We start from the raw sequence: 11,073 nt of genomic DNA, 5'->3' as shown, positions 1-11,073 counted from the left end.
ATTCCCAAGCAGCTCTTCTGTTGAAAATATGTGGCTCTTGATTAATATATTTTTTTCTTAATAAGTTTACCTTTAGTAGGGGAACAGTTCTGTTCTTGATCACAACACAGAGACGTTGGTTCTGTTGATCACTAAATGTTGACTCTACTGGAAACGTGTATCGCTGAAAAATTAAATAATAACAACAATAACTAACTTACATGCATGCATGAACTGCCAACACAATTTATCCATCCCCTACCCCCAGAAAATGTCTTAAAAAACTGTATATACTTTGAACCTTCATGTTTTAACCTCTTTGAACTGACTAGATGGGGAGGGGGGGGGGGGGGGGCAAAGGGTGAATTTTAGAAAAATGATAGATTAGATTAGATTAGATTGTTCTTTTTCTTCCATTAAAAGGGTGCCAATCTCTACCCCTCCCTCTCTCCCCCCACACCCCCCCCCCCCCCACCTTCAGGGCTGAATTCCGGGTATTAACCTTTTTGTGAAAATGAATGAAATCACAATGCTGTCACATGCGCGGGGGTAGACTAACATTTAGATGCCTGACCCCTGGGGTGGACAATGCTAATGCTGGGGGGGGGGGGGGGGGTGGACAATACTGTAACTGACTGATCCATAACCTGAGACAAAGAAATTTGAAATTTTGCTGTTTGGGAAACATTTTGACCTAACTTTCATGTTAAACTACAAGAGGTGCATTTAAGATTTACTGGTACCTACTTGAGTGTGGAAGATCACAAGAAGCTTGTTTCCAAATGTCCAAACAAATAATATCAGTGAGCCTGTTGTCAGAACAAGCCAAAACAGTGAAAGATCCAGCAATCCAGAGATTGTGTTGAGTGCTGGAACATCGCTAAAAAGGGGATAAAAAATCATAAATCGTTAATAACAATTATTTTCCATCAACTCAAAATAAAGGAGGGGTTGATCAACACTTACAAAGTTCTGGGAGATTTGAAGGATCAAATTTGAATCTACCAGCAAGAAGATTCTCTGTGCTACTAATATTTCTAGAAGAAATAAGCATTATGCTCATGTACTGGTAAAGTGCGACTTTTTTTAAGATGAAAGCGACTGGGTAGTATACTTTCCTGTGGTTCTCTTTATTATGTTTTTAGATGTGGTTCTAGCTATTGAGTCTGTGGAGGAAACTTTAGTTTATGAAATAAAAGCTACTGAGCAGTACTTTCCTGTGGCGCTGTTTATTATGCTTTATAAGGTGTTTCTAACTTTTGAGTCTGTGGATGAAATCCTAAAGTGTGACCATTCAAATGAAAGCTTCTGAGCAGTACTTTCCTGTGGTGCTGTTTATTATGCTGTACAAGGTGGTTCCACTTTTTGTGTATATCGATGAAATCCTTAAAGTGCCCCTAACCCTTCAATTTGTTTTCTTTTGGTAGATTTCCATATCTTTCAAGAACTCATTTTCGAAAAAATTTTTGAGAAATATTGAATCCTTTTGTTTTTACAAGCGCTAGAAGTGAAGGCAGTCTTGTTGATATTTTCACCTATCGTTCGCATTAGTCCCCCACTCGGCCAAATATGGAGCGTGACGTAAGAAAAGGACATCGTGCAAAAATATCCGAAGATTCGCGGTAATGCTTCAATTGTAAACAGAGAAAATGGTTGGAAAATGTGTGGTTTTTGGATGGAACAACTCTCGAAATGTAGAGAAAGGAATCAGCATGCATAAGATTCCTTCTGATAACGATCCGAGGCCTTTTCTTACGTCACAGCGAAGAAAGTGTCGCTTCCCATTGGCTCGTTCCCAATGAGCCCACGAGACAAAAATTTGTCCAGCGGGGCTTAAAGGGCGCAAAAATTCAAAAATTTCAGTAACTTTAAGCGCTCGTAAAAAAAAAAGGATTCAATATTTCTGAAAAAAAATTTCCAAAATGAGTTCTTCACAGAAATGGAAATCTACCAAAAGAAAACAAATTGAAGGGTTAGGGGCACTTTAAGTGTAAGCATTCAAATGTAAACCACAAATTATTTTTTCTTTGATTTTGATAGCAAAACGTTTGACGTGCTACAAGCTACTATATTGCAAAGGGTTCAAGTTTGGTATGGCCATGCCCCAGCAAAAATTCTGACAAGTAGCTGCAATCTTGGACAGATTAAAACGAAAAATTAAACCCCCCTCCCCCCAAAATCCATGATGAATTTGCGCGCAAAGCAAAACGCCTCATTTTTCCATCATTGAAATGGGAGGGAGGGGTGGTCTTTATTTTTCATTTGATCTGTCCAAGATTGTAGCTGTGCCAGTGACAGTATAAACCAGAACACAACTTTTTGACAAATGTACAAGACAAAGCCCACCTGTCCAGAGGAAAACCCACAGTGCTGACCAAAGCATCCCTGGGAATGTTACCTATGATTATACGTATAAAAAACAAATGTTGCAGTGTAGTTAGGACAACCAATGATTTCTACACCCAGGAATAATTTTAAGGACTTGTACAGTGCTATAAGCACACAGTTAGCATTTAACATTTTATGGACGGACAGATAAACGCATCATGAGACATGTGTTTTTCTTCTCGTGAGATACTTTGGTAATATTCCAAAATTTACGCTTCAGTGATTCTCTTGAGATGAGATTCTTGTATTGAGAGACAACAGTCGCGTCTCTCGATACGAGAATCTGGTATAGAGAGACGCGACGCTCATCTCGCGAGAAACAAGATGAGACTGGTAGCTCACTTTTGAGCGGTACTTAACATAACATGGAGAATAAAAACAACCAGAGCCTGGGCCAGGTTGTTAGAAAGCTGATTAACGCTAATATACGATAAAAAGTAAATCAAGGTTTTCATCTTGCTTTCTAAAAGTTGTTTTAAAGCCTAATTTTAAGCTAAAGGTAAAGAAAAGTCTAAGTCAAAACTGAGGGGCAAAAGCTTTTCGAAAAATCTTTATTGATTAATAATTTAACTTGAATCAAAGTTCAAGTTAACCCAGGATTAGCTTAAACGGGCTTTGAACAACTGGGCCCTGGTTTACTTAAGTATACAGGTAAGAATGAATTTTGCTTCTTATATTATGGCATCATGAATTACATTCTATCTAAAAAAAACGTACCAAATAAATAATACAGAATGTAGAACCACCTGGAAGCCTAGAATACAAAAATATAAAATAAAGCAAAAATGAAATCAACACCTTACCTTACAAATAACTTCATGTAATAACAAATACCAGTGTGTTTGCCACAAACAAAATTAATATCTAAGTTGTTATTTTATGCAGTGAAATTAGAAAACAAATGGTATTTGGTCACTTGGAGAACAAATACATGTGAAAATAATTAGATCCCAAACCATATATTAATGATAATCTTGTTTTATAATTGAAGAGATTCAGGTTAAAAAAAAAATAGGTTAAAATGCAATTTTTAGGGCCAGTAAAAGCCATGTTTTTACCCAAAATAATTGAAGGGGTGCATGGAATAAGGCCCTTAGTAACTTTTGATGTAAGGTCAAATTCTCCTTCAGTTTCATAAGCAAAAACAAGGCAATTTAGAAGGAGAATCTAGCAATTCATAACTTGGGCCTTTTTTCCAGGACCTCCTTTAATTACACTCTAGGGTTAGCCGGACAGACTTATGTTTTTTCCAACCTGGGGCCCGCTTCTCAAAAGTCCCAGTAACTTACCGGGCCCGATAAGTGTCTTTGGTGATAAATGTTTCTTAACAGAAGTCAATTTTTGCTAGCTTTGGATATTAAATTTTAAAATCTTATTCTATGAAAACATTGGCCAAGTACCATGTCTGTAATTCATGTGTAATCGGCGAAAAAACATTTAAAAATATACTTATCGGGCCCGATAAGTTACCGGGACTTTCGAGAAAAGGGCCCATGAACCTTGCTGGTCACCTGCATCACAGAGAAATTAGAGAAGTTATGTCAACCGTACCTTTAAACATGAGACAATGCTCTGCTTCAAGCAAGATCCTACAGACATCTTTACAAGAAAAAACCTCTGTTGCTGTTCATAACAAGAAAAAGTGATGTTTAAATTTTATTTTTGTTTTGAGTATAAAAAAACAATCATGTAACTATTACCACAGTGCTATACAATAGAATGATCCAACAAACATAGACTAAAATGGGCGTCAAACATACATTTGTATTAATTTATTTTATTTATTTACACCACCACCTCATACGTAAGACATTAAATCTGCAAACTCAATTGATGATTTTAAACGCAAACTTAAAACCTTTCCTATTTATGCGAGCTTATGAATCGTGATGTTTTTTATTTGTTATCTGATTTTTATAATTGTGTACATTTATTTATCTTGTAGTTAGCGTCTAGATTAATGCAAATTTCTTGTGATCATTTCTACTTTTTTAGTTCTAATTTTTTGTAAACAGCGCCTTTGAATCTTGTAGAAAAAATGCTATATAAATGGATTATTATTATTATTATCATTACAGTAGTTACAATGTGAGTTGAACAAGAACAGTTTCAAGAAAACATACCTGTACTCTTGGGAATACAAAATGAAATTCTTTGTTCATGAAGTAGTTGACACCAGAATAAAAGCCCTGAAAGGGAAACCTTATGGTAAATACATTTAGAGATTATTCAGCAGAATATTATGCCATTGATTGCTAGGTGTTCATAATTTCTGAGGGCCCATTTTATGAGTAAGACTAAGTTTCTTTCAACTTTGTCTGATTATGGGTGAATTATCTTTCAAAATCTATGTCTATAAATTGCAGTGAAATTGGTTGGAATAGCAACTACTGACAATAGTAAACTATAGGTATCTTGATCTGCCAATAACTTACCAACCAAGCTCCAAAAAGAATTCCAAACACCAGTCGTTCATCGAAGCAAAATTTCCCTGACCTGAAGAACAGATACGTGTACATAATTTACTGGGGAAATACAACAAAATATTGAATGCTGATCTAGGTGGTGATAAACCAGTAGACTGTAGCTCCCAAACCAAACAACAAATTATATTTTTGCTGAGAGGAAATGTATGGGCATATCATGTGTCCAGCAAATGGTTTCACTGTTCAGTTCAAAATCTTTATCTGAGTGTATAAGTATTTATTTAGTAAATCTTAAAATTTAATGATGATGATGGTGATGATGATGACGGTATTGGTGAAGATGATGATGACGATGATAAGAATGATGATGATGATGATGATGACAAGATCTGTTTTAAGTAAGGTTTACAATAAACCTCAAGTGATGTATATTTATGCTGGGTTCAAATTTATTTCTTTGTTAAAAATGTTCAAACCAGTTTCATTTTCATTTAACTTTGCCATACTATTATCACCGTCATCATCATTATCATCATCATCATCATTATCATCATCATCATCATCATCATCATCATCATCATTATTATAATATGGCAAGGAATCTGAGGCAAACAGAAATAAAAATAAATAAAATTGGTTTCAACCTTATGAACTCAAAAACAAATTTCAACCACAACGCATGCATGTACATTTATTTACAAATTAAACATCATTTTAATACAGTCGAACCTCCCTTTGCGACCACCTCTCGTAAGCGACCACCTCTCATTAGCGACCACTTTTCCAATATACCCAAAATTTTCAAGTCAAATTACTATGGATGGAACCTCTCGTAGGCGACCACCTCTCGTAAGCGACCGCCTCCCGTAAGCGACCACTTTTAGAGATGATTGTTTAAAATTTTCAATTGTCTTAAACCTCCCGTAGGCGACCACTTGACATACAATCTGCTGTATCTCTCACGGGGGGAAATTGCAAAATGTGTCGCTGTAACATATTGGCCCACATCATTACAGCTGACGTGGTATTAAAATCGCACAGCCGAAGCTACGGAAGTGTCTCCCGAAATAGCTTACCATTGATAAGATACACATGCACTATAGTGTGCGCTGAAATAAACTTTAATCGGGTTGAATCCCTTGTAGGAAAGAAACTCTCTTATCTTGCAAATAGCATGCAAATATGCATGACCGGTCTTGACTCTCTCAACCTTGTATTACTCAACAGAAAAAATTGTGGCGACTAAAGAACGTCAACTGGATTATGTAACAAACAAACAAACAAACCAACAAACGTGAAAGTTGGAGATGCTTTATGCTTGAAATGTAACATTGCAAAAATGCCGTTTACCGTTTGCTCCTAAATCAGGCAGTCTAAAGAAAAGTTGTTACTTTGGGTTTCGATAAACACTGGAAAAAGGGTTTGGTCTCCGCAATTACCATATGTAGTTATCCGAAATTTAGACTCCCTGTGGTCTGACCTCTGGTAAGCGACCACCTCCCGTAAGCGACCACATATCCTTGACATTATGGGTGGTCGCTTAGGGGAGGTTCGACTGTACTTTCCTTAATTACCTACTTTTCACTAACTCTTGTAAAATAGAAAACTTCTTCATCCCTCATTCTAAAAAAACTCCAAGCAGAGAGACTTCCACCCATTGTGAAAAGCAAAATGTGAAACATTCTCGCAGGGTGAAGAGGATACAACATGGCGGAGACACGAGATAGATGAACCACATCTTTCACTGAAATTATATATTAAAAGAGAAAAAAATTTTGTTACCATAATACATGTTAAACCTTTCTGAGTGAAAAAAATTATTGCAAGACTATTGCCCATTGAGGAAAATAATCTATATCTTTAAAGTGCACCTAACCCCCAAATTTTTTTTCGCTTAAATAAATCTTTGCACCTGTTTGAAACATATTGCGCTATTTGGCGCCTTTTTAAACCAAATCTTGACTTTTTAAACGCTGTAAAAGTTACGAAATCTATCCATCATCTGTCCCATGACCGAGCTAGTAAGGGGCATGGGTCTATTCCTTACTTGACATCACAAACTGATTTGCATTGTATAAAGTCTTTGTGAAAATGCATGCAAAGCAGTTTGTGACATCATGTAAGGAATAGACCCATGCCCCTTCCTAGCTCGGTCATGGGACAGATGATGGCAAGATTTCATAACTTTTACAGCTTATAAAAAGTCAAGATTTGGTTGAAAAAAGGCCCAAAAAGGCTCAACGCATTTTGAACAGGTGCAAAAATTTATTTAAGCAAAAAAAACTTCGGGGTTAGGTGCACTTTAAACATGTAAAGATACTGACTCATTCTTAAAATAAAATTAACAATTGCTATCAGTTTAACTTTTCTAACAGTCTATACTCTTACAGACCATAAAATGATGCCACAAAATGTTCAAAACTCCAGTGGAACCACGAGCCACTGGTGAGTGGTTTCACTGCCAAGTTTTAAACATTTTATGGTGTCATTTTATGATTTATGACTATAGACCATAGAAAACTGCTGTCGATTTTTTTTTTACAATAACACAGAAAAAGTACTGGTAAAATTGACTTTATTTTCTGTTGAGAAAGTGTGCACATTACATCTGATGTCATATTTTATTTTCTGTACTCTTATAGACAATAGCAACGAGTCAATCGGCATGAAGGAATTTTGAAAGTTATTGTAAGTTAAACATGTTTTGCTATCTATGATCCTTAAAATTATGTTCCGTTCTTCATAAATGGTTCTAACTGGGTCAATCTCCATTATTGGCGATGCAACTCTGGTAAGTAGTTGGGTTTGGGAAAGTTAAAACGGGCAAGTAAATTTTCAGGAAAAAAAAAGTCAAGTGGTATTTATTTGTTCATTTGACTTTTATTTGCTGAAACTTTTGTTTGTTGTTCTGACTTTCTGTTGCCCTGACTATCTTCCCCTGGGTATCTGAGTAATGATGTTTGAAACCCTGTGAATAACACTCTATTCTCGTAAAGAAAACATAACTACAGTAGAACCCCGGTAACTCGAACTCGGGATAACTCGAACTCCCCTGCTAACTCGAACTGAGTCTCAATTCCCTTGAATTTGACCCAACTTTTCAGTCATTTTTACTTGGTTAACTCGAACTCGGAAAACTCGAAAACCCCTTGATCAAAATTTACCCCGATAACTTGAATTTCTGGTTCTTATAACTCGCCATGGATGCCCATTGAGATATCCCATTAGTTTTTCTTATCGTGTGATCGAATTCAACACTAGAACAACGACTGGACGACGCAAAAGGGAACATAAATTGAGTGTATTAAATAAACTAAGTTACATTCACAGTATTGCATTTTCGTAAGAATGCATAATCGTTACAGTTGTTACAAAATGTAGTATTAAATTATTTTAGTTTCTTGTGAAATAAGTTTAATTTGCACTGCATTGTATACCGAAATGCTGAAAATCAATATTAAACTATTAATTATTAACCTGGAAAATTGAATATTTTAATCGACCCCGATAACTCAAAACCCTGCTAACTCAAACAGTTTTTTGTTTCCCTTCAGAGTTTGAGTTACTGGGGTTCTACTGTAGATAATTTAACTTTAATTTTCAGTTTCTCATGCTTAACCCTTAGAAACCTTAGTATGCATATTCTCCCCACATAAACCCATATACTTCTTGTGGTACTGGTTGAGAGAATTTCTCTAAACATCAAAGAACATTGTGTTCTGTGATCATTTCCTTAATTCTAATAACTGCAATGTTTGGTTAAGCAGTGATATCGTAAGGAGAATCTATATCTTCATCGCTGGTGGGGCTAAAACGGTTTTGCACTAACCGGTGTTGAATCTAGCATAGGACAGCAGCATTACTAAGGTAACAGCTCCATACATGTAGACAAAGAACCAAAGTGACAGGTTGAAATGCAAGGTAATGGATCCTGAGAAGAAAAAGTACAAAACATGGCATTTGTACAAAATATACTAAATTAAGCATGATATCAAGATATACATGTATAGTTAATCATCTGTTTCTGTACATTGATCCATGTTTAAACGGCTCAGTGTATAGCCAAGCTATAGTGAATTTGCATTTTTACCTTGGATCAGATTTGCTGGATTTTTTGCAAGCCATGATGCCACCATTTTTTTTTTCTCCAGTTTGCAATTTGTTTTGAAGTTCAAATGTTACAGGGAAAACAAGCCTATAACTACAAAAGGAACTGCAAACTATCATCCTGTGGAGGGTCATATCTGCATTCACTGCATTCAGGTGCAACAATGATGTGTCATGATAGTAGGGAGCTTTAGCAGCGACAATGAGAATGAAAATAAATGTGATGGAATATTTTAAGCCTGCCCATAGGCCACACATGACATTCCACTTCTAGCAGCATGTAAGATGTTTGTCCCATGAACCTAGTTTAATGGTCTTAGCTCCCACGAGTCTCCTGTAGCTCAGTGATAGAGCATCCGAACTAGTAATCGGAAGGTCTTAAGTTCGACTCCTGATAAGAGCACTTGGATTTTTTCCTAGTATGCCTGTGTCATTTACTGGACAATGAGAATGTCAAAAAGCAATAGGCTTAATAACCAAAACATCAATTCCGCATGTGCATTACATTTTTTTTGTACATTTCTTTGTCTTCACCTCACAACTAGGACATGTAATTTTCTGATGGGACATTTTATGGATGACGTAAACACATAACAACAAATTTTTCTTTCCCATTCTAAATTTGGGTGCAATCTTAACTCTGCAACTCTGGGAAATTTCACCTACATTTGCATTTAAAGTTGGAATAATTAAACTTATCGAGACAACATTTGAAAAAAACGCGAATTCATTTTTATTAGTGAGTGAATGTTAGTGACATATTTGCTGCCATCAACAGCATCTTTGCTTATTAGCTCCCTAATTAACCAACTAGGTGTGGACACACACTATTAAAAAAGATAGTAGGTGTGGCATTCCCTTGCACATACCAGTCATCCAGCTTAGAGGATGAAAGATGTCAACAGAGGCTGCTACTGAAGTTAAAAACAGTGCAAATGGAAGAATCATGGCCATCCAAACAACAGCAGCAGCAGTTCTCCACCAAAATTCCTGTAATAAAAAACGAAAATTTGCATGATGCCCTTTAATAAAGAAATATTAGCTGGTCAGGGGTTTCATTAAGGGTTGGGCAGCGGGCAAATTAACCATCTGTGAACATGACTTTGCAGGGCTGCTTTTACAGTGCAACGTGCCTTACGGTGGCCACCCAACAAACTTTTTTTTTACAAGTTAGCCATAAAATACAAAACGACATGTTTTATTCGTTGTTGCGTCACTTGCCTGTTGGACTTTGGAAGGAGGCATGACCGTTAATCAAATTTGTGTATCCTGTTGGGTGGCAACAGTAAGGTGCACCGCGTCACACCGTAAATCTCAAACAACTTTTCAATAAAAAAGACCATTATTATAATTGTAGTTAGCTTACGTGCCCAGGTGCACAAACCCTCTCTCTGCCTGCTCTAAATCTTAATGAAACCCTCGCCTGGTGTATTTTTCATGTGAATATATTGAAATGCACTTAACAAATGAGGGACAAGATTGGATCTCAGAGGTGCTTGTAGCAGCTGTTGTCACTCTCTCTGTGGCCTCACCTTTGCAAGCCTGCTTATGAATGAGAGTGAACAGGGCACAACATCATACTGATCAGTTGCAGAACATGGCAAGTACACACGAGTTTCAGAAAATGTCTATTTATATTTCTTTCAGAAAATGTTTCTGCACACATGAGATCTCACTGGGGTCTGCCATACTCTACAGACTAGCAAACTGAGGAACCAAGGGTGGAGGGTTGGAGGGGTGGTTGGGGATTAACTTTGTCCCATCATGCCCACTAGTATGGCTAGAAGAAATATGCAAATGACAGAAAAAAAAAGGAAAGCCCCAACAAATGGAGTTACAGAAGAAGGTAAACTAGGCAGTACTGTACGAATTTTGCTCCTGCTATATTTACTTTGTATAGTTGAAGCAGCTGTGCACGTGAGTTCAATCAATGTCACTGATTTGCGGAAGTGACTTACCCCTTCCCTGAACCATTTCACTTTAGAAACTTCCGAACGCGGTGGCTCAGTAGAATCTAAAGGTACCATATCCGTTTACCACTAAACAGTTATCTTCTCAAAGGCTAAACTCGGAGAAATCTCCACCAAAAATCAATTCCGCAACAACTTCAAACCACGCGCCATTTTGTCTTCTTCTTCATCCTTGTAACCTGGCCAAAAAGACTTTGTAGCCA

General features: G+C 36.7%; 1 protein-coding gene across 1 annotated transcript in view; it reads right to left on the bottom strand.

Annotated features, from left to right (window-relative positions):
* Positions 1 to 11,063, bottom strand: part of LOC146475555 (nucleoporin NDC1-like) — a 22,069-nt gene extending 11,006 nt beyond the window's left edge. Inside the window, exons 1-11 of the mRNA XM_085115977.1 lie at positions 10,859 to 11,063; positions 9,770 to 9,890; positions 8,623 to 8,724; positions 6,372 to 6,537; positions 4,803 to 4,863; positions 4,491 to 4,556; positions 3,919 to 3,990; positions 3,085 to 3,121; positions 2,326 to 2,377; positions 727 to 859; positions 71 to 163 (exon numbers count right to left, since the gene is read on the bottom strand). Coding sequence (XP_084972103.1) covers positions 71 to 163; positions 727 to 859; positions 2,326 to 2,377; positions 3,085 to 3,121; positions 3,919 to 3,990; positions 4,491 to 4,556; positions 4,803 to 4,863; positions 6,372 to 6,537; positions 8,623 to 8,724; positions 9,770 to 9,890; positions 10,859 to 10,927 — 972 coding nt within the window. The 5' untranslated portion in view covers positions 10,928 to 11,063. The remainder of the gene's footprint in view (positions 1 to 70; positions 164 to 726; positions 860 to 2,325; positions 2,378 to 3,084; positions 3,122 to 3,918; positions 3,991 to 4,490; positions 4,557 to 4,802; positions 4,864 to 6,371; positions 6,538 to 8,622; positions 8,725 to 9,769; positions 9,891 to 10,858) is intronic.
* Between the last annotated feature and the right edge of the window lie 10 nt (positions 11,064 to 11,073).

This window comes from Pavona decussata, unplaced genomic scaffold (assembly GCF_977016875.1).
Source record: "Pavona decussata unplaced genomic scaffold, jaPavDecu1.1 SCAFFOLD_84, whole genome shotgun sequence".
In the NCBI taxonomy this organism is placed as follows: Eukaryota; Metazoa; Cnidaria; class Anthozoa; order Scleractinia; family Agariciidae; genus Pavona; species Pavona decussata.
The sequence above is the reverse complement of the archived record's forward strand: the minus strand, read 5'-3'. Positions and strand labels throughout refer to the sequence as shown.